General features: G+C 37.3%; 1 protein-coding gene across 1 annotated transcript in view; it reads right to left on the bottom strand.

The window, feature by feature from the left end:
- The window catches only part of STIM2 (stromal interaction molecule 2), a 162894-nt gene that overhangs the window by 6175 nt on the left and 136385 nt on the right, over positions 1–20334 (bottom strand). Inside the window, exons 9-11 of the mRNA XM_021668210.2 lie at positions 19243–19343; positions 18767–19005; positions 51–324 (exon numbers count right to left, since the gene is read on the bottom strand). Of these exons, the coding sequence (XP_021523885.2) occupies positions 51–324; positions 18767–19005; positions 19243–19343 (614 nt within the window). The remainder of the gene's footprint in view (positions 1–50; positions 325–18766; positions 19006–19242; positions 19344–20334) is intronic.

Genomic DNA, 20334 nt, shown 5'->3' with positions numbered 1-20334 from the left:
CACCCCCAACCCAGCCCCAACATGCCCTGTAGATTATTCACTGCCAATACCATTGCTTTTCAGCAGAGAAGTAAATGGCCTCCTCCTCCTCTTCATTTCGATAAAGCGCGGGGCAGCTTGACACTGAGAGGATATCTGGATCAGGGGAAGCCAAGGAGTGCGGTGTGTGCTGGGGGTGGTGAGGGTGCCGAGACTGTGATGAGTGGGGGGCGTGTGGAGGGAGCTGAGCTCGCTGAGGCTGAGGCGAGGACGGCACGATGCTGCGGCGTGAGCGGCACAGGCTGCTGCTTCTGGCTAATGATCCAGGCGGTTTAGCCATGGTCCCTGAAAAACATCAAGACAGAAAGATGCTCATGAATCCAGGGTTCCCTTTACAGTCACCACAAATACATACACAGAAGAGAACTGATATCACTAATATGTCACTATTTCACCTCTCTTTATTGAAGTTACTCTACAGTTATTACCATTCTCTACCACCTACACTGGGAGAGTTAAGAAATAGAAACAAAAAAGATAACAGGTTTAAAAAATAAACAGAAGTGAACATAAACACAAGGCTTTAACAGAAAATCTAAATGTTTTAACCAAAAAGGCTTAAAAATTTACCCAAGACAACAAATCTTTAAATTTAAAAATCAATACAGCATACTTATAAGAAACCTGTATTGTATCACAAATTTTTTTATGACTATTAACATGAAGACAGGACAACTATCAGAATAAAGTAGGCTGGACTTTTATCAATGGATATCTCTTGAAATATCACAAGTTATTTGAATGCCAATCAGTTTCAAATCAAAGAAATCACTTAAATACTCTATGCAGAGTGTCACAGCTGTTTAGGCAGATCTGAGACCAAAATTTGTTTCCTGAACACCAACTACTGTGGAACTACATAGAAGTCTTAGATCCTACTGTGTCTGCTACCAGTCTCAGTCAAGACTCATGTAGGTTGGTGAATAAACTTCCCCTACATCCTCAATGTCCTCACTAAATGGGCATTCCATTTCTTACTATTAAATGAATGAACATAGCTCACCCAATAACAACCTTCTCAAGTTGAAGCGTTTGCTCCTGCATGGTTCAGATGCTATAGCATCAGGACAGAAGGCGGGTGGCTTCACTCCCCACTTCTGTCTGCACACCCTTACTTCCACATCCTTTCATACAAATGCATTCTGCTGAAGTGAACACAATTAAGGGACATGACTGAATCTTCCACCTCTACTTCACTAGTCACTTCCCGAACATTCTCTCTCTTACCCATCCTTACAACCCCTCATCAACATGGGCAGCTTCACTTGTAAGACCTATCCAACACTTTGACCAATCAAGGTTTTCATCTCTTCTCCCCTGACCTTCACTTCTACTACACCACACACTCTCATGCCTTGACCTGCCATCATTCAGAACTGTTCTATTTTTGAATATAAGTCAAGGCTGGGCAGGGTGGTTCACATCTGTAATCCCAACACTTGGGAAGGTCAAGCAGGGAGAATCACTTGAAGTCGGGAGTTTAAGACCAGCCTGGGTAACATAGTGAGATCCTGTCTCAAAAAAACAATTTAAGTCAAGATATTAGACATTTAGATTCTGATCATGGTCCACCTTTCCAGTTCATACACTGTGTTTCTTCCACTTATCCATCCTACTGTCGACCCAAGCTCAAGGACTCAAGGATCTTACTCTATTGATTATTCCTTCTCTTGCCTTAATTGTCATCATCTGCCCTTCCCCTTCCCATAGCATTTAAAAGCAAATGCTGAAAAGACAAACGTAAAGAGCAAGCAAATAACAATAGAGCAACAAAAAGACCCTCTATCTCAGACTGATTTTCAGCTGACATATCTCTGCTCCTTTTCATGAAGAATTGTCTATGTTACTGTCTCTACTACATCATCTTCACTCATTCACCAAAGAAACTGTACAGTGCTTACTCACATATTCACAATTTCACTGAAACTATTCTCAACCAGATCATGATCTACCTCACAGCTGCTAAATTCAATCAGCACCTCAATACTTCCTGACATCTGACCAGCACCTGACAGTGATTATTACTTTGTCCTTTACTTGTCTTCTCTGAGCATATTCTCATCTCCTCTTTTACCCATCCCTTAACTGCTGGTCTTCTTCAAAGTTCTGTTCTAAACCTTGTTCTATTCTTGTTCCACTTAATTGTCCTGAGCAAGTTCATCCACTCTCATGACCTCAATGATCATTTGTAGTCTACAGAAGCCTAAATCTGTAACTTTAGGTTTAATCTTTCTCCTGAACTCTTATATCCAACTGTCCAATCAACACATGAATGTGCCACACATGCCCAAACTGAATTCAACATTTTCCTTCCCAAGCTCACTCCTCCTTCTGTTTCTTAGTTCAGCAAATAACATCACCACCTACCCAGTCATCAGAATTGCAGACACAGATATTCTTGACTCTTCCTCCTCTACCATAATCCACATCTAGTTAACCATAGGATTTCTACCTCTACCTCTCTAATATCTTTCAAATCTGTCTGCTCTCCTACACCCTCACTGCTGATGGATTATATTGAACTACGGTACCAGCATTATATTATAAAATCCTGACTTTCCCCCTCCAATTTATTCTCCACACTGCACCTGCAAGTTCCCTCTAAAATGGGAAAGGAAAATGAAGGTATATTGCTTAAAATCCTTAAAGTGAAACCCCTTACCACGGATCAGATTGCCCTCCTTACCCAGCCTCTGTTTTGGAGCTGGTGTCCCTCTGTTCTGTTGCAGGAATATTAGGAGTAGTATCTCTCTCAGCTCCTCAGAGGTATCACATTCTCTCTCATCTCCATGCCGCCGTTCCCCAACTCTCCCTTGACCTCCCATTTCAGGGTCTTTGCTTAAATGGCATTTGTTCCAGGAAGTTTTCCAATCCCTCCAAGTTTGAGGTCAGTGTTTTAGCTTGTGTCCATGAAGTAATACCACAGTATATTTCCCTGTTGCATAAGTTATCTCAATGTATGGCCCCACTAGACTCTAAGATCCATGAAAGCAATCACTGTGTAATCATGTTCAACTTTGCATCACAACACCAAACTATCATAGTGCTGGGTAAAAAGTACATGCTCAATAAACATCTACTCGGTAAATCAATGAATGATACTAACAGAAATAGCCACTGAAATAACATGATGAATTGAAACAAAGAAAAATAAAATAAAATTATAAGGCTTTTTCCAAAGACAAATAAACACAATATGAAAATATTTGTAATTTAGCTGACAAATAGAATTTTTTCTAACTTATTTATAACGATTCATAGATTAGAGAACTATAGGGTTTCTGGAAATCTTTAGTCTGTTTTCACTTTGCCAAAGAAGAAAATATGTCTTGTAAATACTAAAAAAAAAAAAAAAAAGGGGGGGTCCAATGTCACATAGAAAAATAAATTCTACAATTCTCAGCATATGTTGCAGTCATTTGAACAATCACCCATTATTTGGAATATGCAATAAAAGCAGCAAGAATCAGTCATGACTGTTAGTATGCTGGGAGAGAAATCAGGTCTGAAAGGAATCAGGATTCGCTACTTGGAAAAATGAATACTATTCACAGAGATTAAAAAAGATAGATTGCATAAGGAAGTTTTAAGAAGGAAGTAAATAGCTTATGTAAGAAAAATTCTAAGTAATGCAATAAAGAATATAATAAAGATAAGAATCAGTAAATTTGTCACATCTGTAAGTTGTTTACAACTTGACAATCTTTTCCAAAAATATCTTCTTACATATGCTGCCATCTCTTTTGCCTTAAAAAATCTGTCCATTAGAGTTATGTACACTTGGAATTGAGGGTTGTCCTTCCTCCTTGTTGCTTGAAGAAGTCCATATAGGGCTGAAAACAGTTGCAACATCACAAAACTTATGGAAGATTAAAAAGCAGTGCACTTTGGCCTTGTAACTAGTTATCCTTATGTAATGTGAATATGAATATCTTATAATACTTCCAGGCCATTAATTATTCCTAATGAAGATAAACATTCATTCACATCTGTGATTTATCCCAGTAGGTAAATGACACATTAAAGGTCACTGTATAGAAATCTATTCCTGGAATAACTTTTCATTCTAATATTAATAATTACCTATAGAAGCAGAGCAGTTTAATATGACCCTATATTTACAAATTATATTTTGTGATGTTTCTTATGGTGGAAAGGATAAAATTTTGTTTTCAATGAGGGATTTTCCTACTAACAACCACCAAATATAAACAATGTATGTACTTCTGGTTCTAACAACATGGCAGTCAAAGGCAACCTGATAACTATCTCCCAACTCTCAACAACACAGTTTAAATACCCTCAAACATTCTGATATAATGGATAAAATATAATTGTTCTAAACACATAGCTGAGTTTGTAAGAAAGAAGAGAAAATTCTCAGAGGTCAAAACGAAGACTAAAAGTAAATGGTAATGGGCCTGCGAGTGACCACTGTTATAGGAGGTTATCAGTCTCAGTAATCTATGGGTTTGGGGTTAGTTTGGGGATAAAACATTGGGCTTTGGGCCTACATTAGGTATTGGAATAGTAAGTGAGTGTTTTGGATAAAAAGCCTGGATAAGAAGGGCTACATTCCTCAGTGAAAGGGTATATTAGGGAAAAATTCTAACCAATGAGCAAGAAAATTTCTTTTATTTCAAGATTTCTAAATATAGGGATTTTAAAAGGCTTCTGTGAAAAACTCAGTACTGTGAGCCTATATCTCATATTAGCTTGGAGTGTAAGTTCATAATACCAGAAGGGTCTATGAAACTGTATTCCAAAAAGTTAACATAAAAAACTGGTCCTAACTTGGTGATATCCTTAATACTACTGCCAGAAGAAAAGAAAGGCCTTTAGAGGGGCACTTTACCACTCATACAGTATTTTTCAGGGTGGAATAATGCCAATCTCCTTAAAAATAGCTAAGTAGAAAATTATAAAACAGGAGAGAGAAAGCAAGCCACTATGCAAACACAAGAAACTGCTGTAACAATTTACCAAGAATATCAAATAAGGGGATTATCAAATGAAAACTAAAAAATCTGTTTTTTACATCATGATACTATATAACAATAAATTGAAAATATGACAAAAGAAAGCATTTTATGAAGAATCAAAGACAACTCATAGAAATGAAAAACAGTAATTAGAGTTAAAAATTCAAAGGATGTGTTAAACAAAACCAGAACTAAAGAAATAATTAGTAAGCTAGAAGGCAGATCTGAGAAAATGTCTCTAAATGCAGCACAGACAGATAAAAAGTCTACAAAAAGAAAGATTAAGAAACGTAGAAGACAAAAAAAGATGCAATACATAACTAACAAACTAATACTAGTCCTAATATTTCTACGTAACTAATATTCCAGGAAGAGTAAATAGAAAAAAGAAAAAAGAATATTCAAAGAGATAATGGCTAGTTTTTTTTTTTTTCAGAACTGATAAAAGACATATTTTCAGCAAATATCAGCAAAAAAACTCTTTAAATCCACACCCAATCATATTATAGGGAAACCACAGACAACAAAGACAATGAAAACATTTTTCAAGCAATCAGAGAAAAGGCAGCTCATCTACCTGAAACAAGTTGACTGACTACAAACCTCTCAACAGCAACAATGACAACCTCAAAATAACTGAGAAGTAATTACTCAAAACTAATTGTTAATCTGGAATTTAATATCCAGTTACATCATTACTCTAAAGTGAGGGTGAAAATAAAGATATTTTCAGGCAAAGGCTAAGAGAATTTATCACTCCTAGTTGCTCACTGAAATAGTTTTTATTGAAGAACATATTTTCAAGAAAAAAAAAGAACAAGCAAAATGCAATAAGAGAAATAAACACATAAGTATATCTAAATTATGACTGGATGAAACAACAAAAGCAGTTATTGTTTTGAGAGACATTCAAAACAAAACAAAATACTAGACAACGTTAACACATAATTTAAGATGGAAGAGCAGTGGCTAAAATTAAAGCCTCTTAAGATCCTGAATTATTCAAGAGAATGAGAGAAGATAAGAAGAGGTGTGAAAAACAGAAACCATAAAACAAGATTCCAGAGATAAATTCAAACAGATCAGCAAGGAGAGTAAATATATTTGGATTAAAATTGCCTTAGCTGGCAACAGATTCTCAAGTAGGATGCAAAATAAAACCAGTTACTGCTATTTCTTATAGAGATATATCTAGTGGCTAATAGTGGAAAAATTTAGAAATGAGGAAAATGAAAGAGATACACTAGGCAAATATTAATCAAAAGAAAGCTATTATAGGTATTTCAGTATCAGGTAGTATTAACTTAAAGGCAAAAAGTATTAGCCATAAAGCAGTGTCCACGTAACTATAAAAGGAACAGTTAACCTGTAAAGAAGATATTATACCTGAACTGGTATTCACCAAATAACTTGGTACAAACTACATAAAACAGAAATGGGTAGAATTGTAAGGAGAAACTGACCAATATAGGAGATTTTAACAAACATCTCTCTGCAACCGATAGAAGAACAAAAATGTGTAAGTATATAGAAGATTTTATCATAAGTAACACTTGATTTAACAGACTGTATAATACCTTGTAACCAACAATTAAGAAAATGTAATTTCCAGATATATACAGAACATTAAAATATATAACCAATAAATATTAAATCACAAAGCAAGTCTCAGGGAATAAAAAAAAAAAAGTCACATTGACACTATTCTCTAACCATGCGCAATTAGAAATCAATACGCAAAGATGTTTTTAAAAACCAACAGAGGTTTTTTCGGATCCAAGATGGCCGCTTAGGAGGAAGTCGGGATTGCAGCTCCGAGAGAAGGCGCAGAGGGTGAGTGGACGCCGCATTTCCAGACGGACATTTACTGCCCACAGACCAGGCGATTCACAGGAGGAAAAGCCCCACGGGTCGCCAGCACCGCTGGTTTGAGCGGAGTGGCCGCTCAGCCTACGCCCTGGAGCGGGGGGCAGTGGCTTCTTATGCAGAGCAAGAGAGACAGAGTTCCCTCTGAGCCAGAAAGGGGAGCTGAAGCAGGGAGCCAAGCCAGGAGACCCCCGGGCAAGGGAGCGCCAGGAATCTCAGAGCCGCTGCTTCGGCTGATGCAGCGGCACACAGGGCAGCGGATTTTAACTGCCCACAGACCAGGAGATTCACACGCGGTGAAGCTCCCTGGGTTCCCAGCGCCGCTGGTCGGACCGGAGCAGCCACTCGGCCTGCACGGGGGGCGGGGAGCAGTGGCTCCTTGAACAAAGTGAACGAGACTGTGTCCCCTCTGGGCCAGCAAGGGGAGCTGTGGCAAGGAGGCAAGCCAAGAGATTGCCGGACAAAGAGGGCCCCTCTGGAAACACGGCTGAACCCGGGACGGTCCAGCTCTGTGGGGGAGGGGCGTCCTCCATCGGGAAACACCCTGCAGTTCCGGGGCAATTTTCCGTAACCAAGACAACCCGCCACTACAGAGACTCCGTCACTACAGGGGCGGGCCAGCATAGCAGAAGCAGTTCTAACTACACCCACAGGACTGCAGGAAAGCTCACACGGAAGCTGGGCGGAGCCCACAGCAGCTCAGCGAAGCCTCTGCAGGCTGAGTGTGACTAGACTGCCACCTTGTGGGCAGGGAAAACGGTAGCAACACAGCTGAAAAACATAAAAGTGCTAAACCCCTGGGCCAGAACACCTGGGGAGAAGAAAAGGGGGTTTATGAGTTCAGCTGCTGCAGACTTAAAATTACCAAAATCAGAAAGACAGCAACTACAAAGTCAATAGGCGGATAAATCCACAAAGATGGGAAGAAACCAGCGCAAAAAGGATGAAAACACCCAAAACCAGAACACCTCTCCCCCTACAAGGCAGCATAACTCCTCACCAGCACGGGAACAAGACAGGACGGAGAATGAGTGTGATGAAATGACAGAATCAGTTTTCAGAAAATGGATAATAAGAAACTTCTGTGAGCTAAAAGAACATGTTCTAACCCAATGCAAAGAAACTAAGAACCTTGAAAAAAGACTTGATGAAATGCTAACGAGAATGGACAACTTAGAGAGGAATATGAATGAATTGATGGAGCTGAAAAACACAACACGAGAACTTCGCGAAGCATGTACAAGTTTCAACAGCAGAATTGACCAAGCAGAAGAAAGGATATCAGAAGTTGAAGATCAACTCAATGAAATAAAACGAGAAGGGAAGATTAGAGAAAACAAGGTAAAAAGGAATGAACAGAGTCAACAAGAAATATGGGACTACGTGAAAAGACCTAATCTACGTTTGATAGGTGTACCAGAATGTGATGAAGAGAATGCATCCAAGCTGGAAAATACTCTTCAGGATATTATCCAGGAAAACTTCCCCAACCTAGCAAGGCAGGCCAATATTCAAGTCCAGGAAATACAGAGAACACCACAAAGATATTTCTCTAGAAGAGCAACCCCAAGGCACATAATCGTCAGATTCACCAGGGTTGAAATGAAGGAGAAAATACTAAGGGCAGCCAGAGAGAAAGGTCGGGTTACCCACAAAGGGAAACCCATCAGACTCACAGCAGATCTCTCAGCAGAAACCCTACAGGCCAGAAGAGAGTGGGGGCCGATATTCAACATCCTTAAAGAAAAGAACTTTCAACCCAGAATTTCATATCCAGCCAAACTAAGCTTCATAAGTGAAGGAAAAATAAAATCCTTTGTGAACAAGCAAGTACTCACAGATTTCATCACCACCAGACCAGCTTTACAAGAGCTCCTGAAGGAGACACTACACATAGAAAAAAACAACCAGCACCAGCCACTCCAAAAACGCACGAAACGGTAAAGAGCAGCAACACAATGAAGAATCTGCATCAACCAATGGGCAAAACAGCCAGCTAGCATCAAAATGACAGGAGCAAACTCACACATAACAATATTAACCCTAAATGTAAATGGACTAAATGCCCCAATCAAAAGACACAGACTGGCAAATTGGATAAAAAGCCAAAACCCATCAGTGTGCTGTATCCAGGAAACCCACCTCACATGCAAGGATACACAAAGGCTCAAAATAAAGGGATGGAGGAAGATTTACCAAGCAAATGGAGAGCAAAAAAAAGCAGGAGTTGCAATTCTCATCTCTGATAAAATAGACTTTAAAGCAACAAAGATCAAAAGAGACAAAGAAGGACATTACATAATGGTAAAAGGATCAATACAACAAGAAGAGCTAACGATCCTAAATATATATGCACCTAATACAGGAGCACCCAGATACATAAGGCAAGTTCTTAAAGACTTACAAAGAGACATAGACTCCCACACATTAATAGTGGGAGACTTCAACACACCATTGTCAATATTAGACAGATCAACGAGACAGAAAATTAATAAGGATATCCAGGACTTGAACTCAGACCTGGAACAAGCAAACCTAATAGACATTTACAGAACTCTCCAGCCCAAATCCACAGAATATACATTCTTCTCAGCACCACATCACACCTACTCTAGAATTGACCACATAATTGGAAGTAAATCACTCCTCAGCAAATGCAAAAGAACGGAAACCATAACAAACAGTCTCTCAGACCACAGTGCAATCAAGTTAGAACTCAGAATTCAGAAACCAACCCAGAACCGCACATCCTCATGGAAACTGAACAACTTTCTCCTGAATGTTGACTGGATAAACACTGAAATGAAGGCAGAAATAAAGATGTTCTTCGAAACCAACGAGAATGAAGACACCACATACCAGAATCTCTGGGACACATTTAAAGCAGTCTCTAGAGGAAAATATATAGCAATAAGTGCCCACATGAGAAGAAAGGAGAGAACTAAAATTGACACCCTATCATCAAAATTGAAAGAGCTAGAGGAGCAAGATCAAAAAAACTCAAAACCTAGCAGAAGACAAGAAATAACTAAGATCAAAGCAGAAATGAAGGAGATAGAGACACGAAAAACCCTACAAAAAATCAATAAATCCAGGAGCTGGTTTTTTGAAAAGATCAACAAAATAGACAGACCACTAGCCAAACTAATAAAAAAGAAAAGAGAGAATAACCAAATAGATGCAATAAAAAATGATAAAGGGGCTATCACCACAGATGCCACAGAAATTCAAACCATCATCAGAGATTATTACAAACAACTCTATGCACATAAACTAGAAAACCTGGAAGAAATGGATAAATTCCTGGACAGTAGTCTCCTCCCATGCCTAAACCAGGAAGAAGTCGAAACCCTGAATAGACCAATAACAAGGTCTGAAGTTGAGGCAGCAATTAAGAGCCTACCACCCAAAAAAAGCCCAGGCCCAGATGGTTTCACAGCCGAATTCTACCAGACATACAAAGAGGAACTGGTACCATTCCTACTGAAACTATTCCAAATAATCCAAAAAGAGGGAATCTTTCCCAAATCATTTTATGAGACCAACATCATCCTAATACCAAAACCAGGCAGAGACTCAACAAGAAAAGAAAACTACAGGCCAATATCCATGATGAACATAGATGCAAAAATCTTCAATAAAATACTGGCAAGCCGATTACAACAGCACATCAAAAAGCTTATCCATCATGATCAAGTAGGATTCATCCCGGGGATGCAAGGCTGGTTCAATATACGCAAGTCTATAAATGTAATTCACCACATAAACAGAACCAAAAACAAAAACCACATGATTATCTCAATTGATGCAGAGAAGGCCTTCGACAAAATTCAACAGCCCTTTATGCTAAAAACCCTCAATAAACTAGGTATCGACGGAACGTATCTCAAAATAATAAAAGCTATTTATGACAAACCAACAGCCAATATCATACTGAATGGGCAAAAACTGGAAGCATTCCCTTTGAAATCTGGCACTAGACAAGGATGCCCTCTATCACCACTCCTATTCAATATAGTACTGGAAGTTCTAGCCAGAGCAATCAGGCAAGAAAAAGAAATAAAGGGTATTCGATTAGGAAAAGAGGAAGTCAAATTGTCTCTATTTGCAGACGACATGATTGTATATCTAGAAAACCCTATCGCCTCAGCCCAAAATCTCCTGAAACTGATAAGCAACTTCAGCAAAGTCTCAGGATACAAAATCAATGTGCAAAAATCACAAGCATTCCTATACACCAATAACAGACTTAAAGAGAGCCAAATCAAGAACAAACTGCCATTCACAATTGCTACAAAGAGAATAAAATACCTAGGAATACAACTAACAAGGAACGTAAAGGACCTCTTCAAGGAGAACTACAAATCACTGCTCAACGAAATAAGAGAGGACACAAACAGATGGAGAAACATTCCATGTTCATGGTTAGGAAGAATTAATATCGTGAAAATGGCCATACTGCCCAAAGTAATTTACAGATTCAACGCTATCCCCATCAAGCTACCAATGACCTTCCTCACAGAACTGGAAAAAACCACCTTAAACTTCATATGGAACCAAAAGAGAGCCCGCATAGCCAAGTCAATTCTAAGCAAAAAGAACAAAGTGGGAGGCATCACACTACCGGACATCAAACTCTACTACAAGGCTACAGTAATCAAAACAGCATGGTACTGGTACCAAAACAGAGATATAGACCAATGGAACAGAACAGAGGCATCAGAGGCGACACAACATATCTACAACCACCTGATCTTTGACAAACCTGAAAAAAACAAGCAATGGGGAAAGGATTCCCTGTTCAATAAGTGGTGTTGGGAAAACTGGCTAGCCATATGCAGAAAGCAGAAACTGGACCCCTTCCTGACACCTTACACTAAAATTGACTCCAGATGGATTAAAGACTTAAACATAAGATGTAACACCATAAAAACACTAGAAGGAAACCTAGGCAAAACCATTCAGGACATAGGCGTAGGCAAGGACTTTATGACCAAAACACCAAAAGCATTGGCAACAAAAGCCAAAATAGACAAATGGGACCTAATCAAACTCCACAGCTTTTGCACGGCAAAAGAAACAGTCAATAGAGTGAATTGGCAACCAACAGAATGGGAAAAAATTTTTGCAGCCTACCCGTCTGACAAAGGGCTGATATCCAGAATTTACAATGAACTAAAAAAGATTTACAAGAAAAAAACAAACAAGCCCATTCAAAAATGGGCGAAGGATATGAACAGATACTTTACAAAAGAAGACATACATGAGGCCAACAAACATATGAAAAAATGCTCATCATCACTGGTCATAAGAGAAATGCAAATCAAAACTACATTGAGATACCATCTCACGCCAGTTAGAATGGCGATCATTAAAAAATCTGGAGAAAACAGGCCGGGCGCGGTGGCTCAAGCCTGTAATCCCAGCACTTTGGGAGGCCGAGGCGGGTGGATCACGAGGTCAAGAGATCGAGACCATCTTGGTCAACATGGTGAAACCCCGTCTCTACTAATACAAAAAATTAGCTGGGCACGGTGGCGCGTGCCTGTAATCCCAGCTACTCAGGAGGCTGAGGCAGGAGAATTGCCTGAACCCAGGAGGCGGAGATTGCGGTGAGCCGAGATCGCGCCATTGCGCTCCAGCCTGGGTATCAAGAGCGAAACTCTGTCTCAAAAAAAAAAAAAAAAAAAAAAAAAAAAAAAATCTGGAGAAAACAGATGCTGGAGAGGATGTGGAGAAATAGGAACACTTTTACACTGTTGGTGGGAGTGTAAATTAGTTCAACCACTGTGGAAAACAGTGTGGCGATTCCTCAAGGACCTAGAAATAGAAATTCCATTTGACCCAGCAATCCCATTACTGGGTATATATCCAAAGGATTATAAATCGTTCTACTATAAGGACACATGCACACGAATATTCATTGCAGCACAGTTTACAATAGCAAAGACCTGGAACCAGCCCAAATGCCCATCGATGATAGACTGGACAGGAAAAATGTGGCACATATACACCATGGAATATTATGCAGCCATTAAAAAGGAGGAGTTCACATCCTTCGTAGGGACATGGATGAACCTGGAAACCATCATTCTCAGCAAACTGACACAAGAACACAAAATCAAACACCACATGTTCTCACTCATAGGTGGGTGTTGAACAAGGAGAACACATGGACACAGGGAGGGGAGCACTATACACGGGGGTCTGTTGGCGGGGAGGGGGGATAGTGGGGGGGTGGGGAGTTGGGGAGGGATAGCATGGGGAGAAATGCCAGATATAGGTGAAGGGGAGGGAGGCAGCAAATCATACTGCCACGTGTGCACCTGTGCAACAACCTTGCATGTTATTCACATGTACCCCAAAACCTAAAATGCAATAAAAAAAAATAAAAAAATAAAAAAAAAAAAAAAAAACCAACAGACAATAAGAAATCAACACAAACATGTATATTTGGAAATCAAAACATATACTTCCACCAGATAATTCATTTTTCAAGGAAGAGATGTGTTATTAATTGGAAATCTTTTAATATTTGATGATCATAATCAAATTAATATATCAAAACTTGTGGAGGTGGCTAAGGTGGTTCTTTTTTTTTTTTTTTTTGAGATGGAGTTTCGCTCTTGTTACCCAGGCTGGAGGCCAATGGCGCAATCTCGGCTCACCGCAACCTCCGCCTCCTGGGTTCAGGCAATTCTCCTGCCTCAGCCTCCTGAGTAGCTGGGATTACAGGCACGCGCCACCATGCCCAGCTAAGTTTTTGTATTTTTAGTAGATACGGGGTTTCACCATGTTGACAGGGATGGTCTCGATCTCTTGACCTCGTGATCCACCCGCCTCGGCCTCCCAAAGTGCTGGGATTACAGGCGTGAGCCACTGAGCCCGGACCTAAGGTGGTTTTTAAAGAGAAATTCATAGCCTTAAAATAAGAGAAAACAAAGACTCAAAATTCATGTGGGAGGTGTATAAATACTAAAACAAACAGGTAAAAAAGTAAACTCCAAGAAAGGAAATAAAAGGGCAGAAATAAACAGACAATATTAACAAAACGAACAGGCTTTTGGCAAGAGTGAAATAAAATAGACAAACTGCCAGACTGATGAAGGAGACAAGAGAAGGCATAGATAAGTAATCATTAGGAACAAAAAGATTTAAAAGATGTAACTGAGATTTTTAAAACCATATAAAATAGTATAAACACCTTTAAGCCAACAAATTTTAAATCTCAGATAAAACAGACAAGATTCTAGAAACATATAACTTAACAAATCTATACTGTTCATCATTAAAGAAATTAAATTAATACTATAGTTTAAAAATCTGCCTTTTGCCAAAACATAGCTACATCAAGGTCAATTCATAGGCAATAATCCATACCTTATACTATTTCAAGGTATAGAATAAAAATCATACCATTTATTGGGGTGATTATTATAGACCAGGGGTTGGTTCCAGGTGTTTTACAGGTTATTATTTAATTTAAATTTAAAAGTATCTCCACAATGTAAGCTACAACCTACAGAAAAGGAAGCTGAAACTCAGGAGAGTGCCTCCCACTCAGTGCCCTGAGTAAAAAGTTATACAATTACAACCAAAGTGCAGTAAAGAATCAAACCCAAGCAGTCTTGTTCCAGAATTCCACATCTTAACCACTACTTTATATCGCTGACTCTCTAAAGGTATAAAAGAATGGATTGAAAGAATTAGGAGTATAGTATTCCCCTCTAGTCTTGGCAGATACATTCCAAGACCCCAGTGGATGCCTGAAACCATGGATAATCCCAAACTCGATATTTACGAGTTTGGGATTATCCATGGTTTGTATGTATAGGTATGTATGTTTTTCCTATACATACACACCTATAATAAAGTTTAATTTATAAATTAAGCACAGTAAGATATTAACAATAACTGATAAAAACAATTATAATAATACACTGTAATAACAGTTATGTAAATGTGGTTTCCCCTAACCCCCACCTCAAAATATCTCATTGTACTGTACTCACGATTTTCAGACCACAGTTGACCACAGGTAACTTAGAAACCATGAAAAACAAAACCACATATATAGGTGGACGGGAACTACTCTTTGATTTATTTTATGATGCTAATATAATCTTGATACCAAAATCCAAGATAGTGTCAGGAAGAAAAATTACTGGCTAATCCAATGTGTGAATAAAGATGGAAAAATCTTAAATAACAAACCAAATCCAATTCATCATAAAAAATAGTATATTGTGACAAATACAGTTTCAATGACATTTAAAGGATTTATTTAAACAGATTAAAATCCAACAGAATAAAAAACAAATGATTACCTCAAAGTACAAAGAAAAATAATTTGGTAAAATTTAACATCCATTGATTAAAAAAAAAATTCTTAGCAAAACAGAAATAGAGATAACTTTCCTTAACTTAAAAGCAATCTACCAAAAACATAAAAAATAATACTTCCTGGTGATATTCTGGCAGCATTCTCTTTAAAGTCAGAAATGACAATCCCTATTGCCTGTAGTCACCACTTCCATTTAGTATTTTACCGGAGGTCTTATCTTGGGCAATAAACAGGAAAAAACTTACTAGTGTTATTATGAAAAATCCAAGGCTACCATAAAATACTTAAATAATGTTTCTGTATTTGGTATTCTGTATTCAGCCTACAAAGCATCAAGCAATGTGAAATATAGTTTTATAAGAAAGACAACATAAGTAACTACCAAAAATTTAAGGTATCTAAAAATTAGTAATTTTAAAAAAAACATGTAAGACCTGTACAGAGAAAATAAATTATCAATTTTATTTAAAGATATAAAAGATCTCAACAAATGGAATTAATAATTCTCCCCATATAAATTCATAAATTCAATAAAAAAACAATTTTTAACCCAATGGAAACTTTCATGGAATTTCATAAGCTGATCCTAAAATTCAGAAGAATAATTAGTTGAGTAGAAATTTTGAATTTGAATAATAAAGATTTGGTCTGATCAAATTATCAGTACTTTTTATAAAACTCTAGAAACTAAAGCAAAGTGGGGTCAGTGAAACAAAATGGAGAGCTAGAAGCATTTATGTGTCTATGGAGAAAAATGGTATTATTATAAGTCTCAAGGAATGAAGCTGGGACAACTGTTTACCCATATATTAAGAGATATATTTAGATTCCAACCTCACACTATGAACAAAAATAACTTTTAGGTGGATTAAAGGACTAATGGATTAAAGAACAACTTAAAAACTCTAAGGAGAGCAAATAATAATCTATCAACTTCTGAAAAATACAAAAAACACAAATCAGATTCACAATTTGCCATTAAAAAAGCCAAAGTCTAGAAGATATCTGCAACCCTCAAATAACCAGAAAATAGAAAGAACACTTCCACATCAGTATGGAATCTTTCAGGGATTCCACAGCAAGAACAAGTAACTCAGAGAGGAAGAAATCTGAACAACAAATGCCAATAAAGGAAACGGTACTCAACCTCAATGGTCATCAAGGAAATAAAAATTTTAGTAATAGTGAGGTATCATTTCAAACCCACTCTAGTTGCAAAACAAGTAAATCGGATTATTCCACATACTGGTGAGGATACAGGCACACAAGCACTCTTATAAAACAGTGGGTATGTAAATCATTTTGAGAGGAACTTATCAATGACTAGAAAAAGATGCCTTCCCAATGACCCAGCAGTCCATTTCTAGGTGTTCACACAGAGAAACTCTCAAAGTTATGCACAAGGAAATACAGGTAAAGATGCTGGTTGCACATTGTTTGTAAGGGGCAAGAAAGTAGAAAGAACCTATGTCAATAGAAAAATAGAAAAACTATGGATTTTTTAATACAATAAACAAACATATAAGTTATGGTTAATTCATTAAGCAGTGACTTTAATTCATCTCTACATAAGCACGAAAAATTTCTGAAATGTAACTTTTGAGCAAAAAGAGTTGTAAAATAATACCTAATTTGATAACATTTATGCAAATTTCTAAACACAAAAATTGTACATAATGCTATGGATATATATGTATGTAATAAAAGTGTAACAGGCTTTAGCATAAGTCACAACTTTAGAACAGTGGGGAAGGCGAGGCAATGTGGTTTAGGTATATTTGTAACAGTTTACTTCAGAGTAAAAGACAAATAAAAAAATGTTAAAATCTGTTTATCTTTTTGGTAGGTGGACATATGGTTTTCAGTCACTTTTAGTATGTGTGAAGGGCTTTATAAGAAAGTTTAAACAATTACCACATTCTCACCAAGGAAAGCATTTAGCAGATATTAACAAAAGTAATAGGAAAACAATGATCACCCATTCCCCTATCCACAGAGCTAACCATTGATATTTTCTGTGTTTTTTCTTTCCATATAATTAAACATAGACAATATTATTCTGTATATTGTTAAAACCTTTTACTTTGTTCTTAACATACTACAGGCATGTTTCTTTGTCATTATTTCAAACTTGTAAAATTTACACATATCCATGGTAAAAAAAATTTTTAAACTGCACAGGAGGATACAAAAATGAAGAGCCATCGTCCTTCCCTAGACTTCCATTGCCGAGAGTTTCCCATTCATCAGGTCCAGAAATTAGGCTTTTGTAACTTAGCAGAGTAGAGTACCTCTGTCGTGCCTCTGGGTGGAGGCAGAGCTCTCAAATTGTAATCTTTGGCGTGAGTTATTTTTTAGAGATAATACATTTGTTCACAGCATTTAGAAAACATTAAATTTAAAATCGACTCATGCTTTTTTCTTATTTAAAACTTTAAATTTGTCTGTATACTACAATCACTTAAAACTAGAATATTCACATTTAGTACAAGTGTTTCCTTTTAACAGACATATGGGTATCCACTCCGCCCCTGCCCCAAAAAGTGTTTTAAAAAAGCAAAGAAAAAAACTATTTAATCTAGAGAATGCACCTTCATGTACAATTCAGATATTAAACATGGCTTTTAAGAAGGAAATGCAACTTTTAAAAGCTACAGTTTTCCAACAAAACCATATACTTATGAATCAGTGTTGCATTTGGCAAGCTTAAGGGCATATAATTCAAATAAACAAACACAAACTGACAATATTCAAACTGCAGAGCCAGTCCAGATCTAGACATAACTTTGCAACTATCACTACCTTGCAGTGTGGAGCAAGTGAAATGAATGCAGTCCCACACTTCTAGTGTTCACTGTATTTACAATCTGTCCACTATTCCCTCCTCCTTTAGGAGTTGAGTGCCTCCTCACTCTCCTTGCATTAACTGTCTGCCGTCAAACCAGAGAAGTAAATCCAGCAAAATAATACAAGTACATATCTAGAGTGAGTTAGTGCAAGAGCTAGGATTCAAATCCTTGTTTACAAGATCTTCCCCTAATTTTTATTTTTACTATACATTAAGTAACTATTTAAAAGGATATTTTCCCTGAAAGCTCAGCACTTCATTCCCACACTGATTTGGCATTTATAGTATGCTATCTTTACTGTCAGTTATGTTTTTATGTGACTCCTCATTTCAATTTAATTATAAGCAATGTTTTAAAAGCAAAGTCTTATATTCAACACTTAACATAATGTTATATGTAACAGTTGCTCAAATAAACATTTAATAATTAAATTTATAAAGCACTCAGATTTCTTTAAACTGTGTGTATAAATACCTAACATAAATATATATAGACAAAGTATTTATATATGCATTCCATATGGTATTCTCAGTGAATATTTAAATTATTAACAAAAAGAAGAAAGAGAAAATGAAGAATAAATGAAATTTTTTTCATAGATTTCAAAGTACATGACTTCTAAAGGGACATGGGAGGAAATTACTTTAAAACCTGTACCAAGACTTTTTGTTGAACTAGCCACTTACCGGGAAATTGTGACACTATTGGGGGTGTGTCTTCATCTAAGTCATCAACTCCTCCAGCAATTGGATAGGGTGGAATGGAGACTCTGGGCATCACCACCCAGCTGTGATCAGAATAAAGGGAAGAGGTCAGGCTGGGGAGTCCTGAGTTATGGGCTATCTGAAAGCCACAGATCTTCTCAATTTGTTGCCAGCGAAAAAGTCGTTCTCGTAAACAAGTTGTCAACTCAGAGAGAGCTTTCCTGGAAAAGCCAATGAAGAAATTACTTACTGCATCAAAAAGTCTTTAAAAGGCAATACATGAACAGATTGTGGCAATTAACTAATTTCAGGAAGAAATAACTCACTCTTAAAACTAGCATAAATTATGTAATTACATAGTTAAATGATAAATTTAAATATGAATTATCTATAAATTACTCATTTCAACACAATAAACAATAAAGCAAATAAACAAATAGCTAAAATAACATTCTTACTTTGCTTCCAGAATTTTGTGGTCTACCTCATCTAGGGAGGAGCTGTGTGCAACGTGTAGAGTCCCAAAAACTGTGCTTCTCTTCTTTTTAATTTTTTCTGCCTAGAAACCGAAAAGGAATAAAATATCCTAGGTTTGAAAAAAATACAAACATTTTTGCATATATAAAATAATAAAGTTGGGCTGGGCGCAGTGGCTCACGCCTGTAGTCCCAGCACTTTGGGAGGCAGAGGTGGGCGGATCACGAGGTCAAGAGATAGAGACCATCCTGGCCAACATGGTGAAACTCCGTCTCTACTAAAAATACAAAAAAATTAGCTGGGCGTGGTAGTCCCAGCTACTCGGGAGGCTGAGGCAGAGGAACTGCTTGAACCCGGGAGGTGGAGGTTGCAGTGAGCCGAGGTCGCACCACTGTACTCCAGCCTGGTGCCTGGTGGTGGAGTGAAACTATGTCTCAAAAATAAATAAATAAATAAACAAACAAATAAATAAATAAATAATAAAGTTTATTTTGGTTTTGAACATATTAACAAATCAGAAAACCAGTAGAGAATTATTAGCCAAGATATCCCTGAATTCCAAAAAAGAAAACAGATGAAGGAAAAAACATGCTTTTCCAAGGCAATCGATGTAACCCAAAACTTTATTCTGGAGAATTTTTTTTCTTATTTCTATGGTTCAGGAAGACTTGAATCTTCTACTAAAAGTAACAGAAAAACATTAACAATATCCTACTAGAATGGTGCTAGTGCATGAATCGAACTTTTAAATATTTTTTGCTAGAATTCAGACTAAGACTTATTCTCATTCCACACAATTTAAGTGTCAAAATTAATTTCCAGTAACTACTAACCTGAATCAGATATGAAGCAGCAACCTAGAGGGAAAAAGCTCTGTATAAAACTTTGATAATGATAAAAAAGAATCTTTAAATCACTAAGGTCACTTTCAAAAGTATACACTTCTCTAGATACAGTAATTTTAATTTACAGCTTATGATTACTAGAGTCTATTTACACAGTAAGTTCCAGTTCAAAAAAAGAATCTGCAATAATAGAACTTTTATTTAGATCTGTGTACCCCAGTTGAGTAA

This window comes from Aotus nancymaae, unplaced genomic scaffold (assembly GCF_030222135.1).
Source record: "Aotus nancymaae isolate 86718 unplaced genomic scaffold, 86718_ANA_hifiasm-v0.15.2.pri h1tg000006l, whole genome shotgun sequence".
NCBI lineage: Eukaryota > Metazoa > Chordata > Mammalia > Primates > Aotidae > Aotus > Aotus nancymaae.
This window is presented reverse-complemented; position numbering and strand designations above follow the sequence as displayed.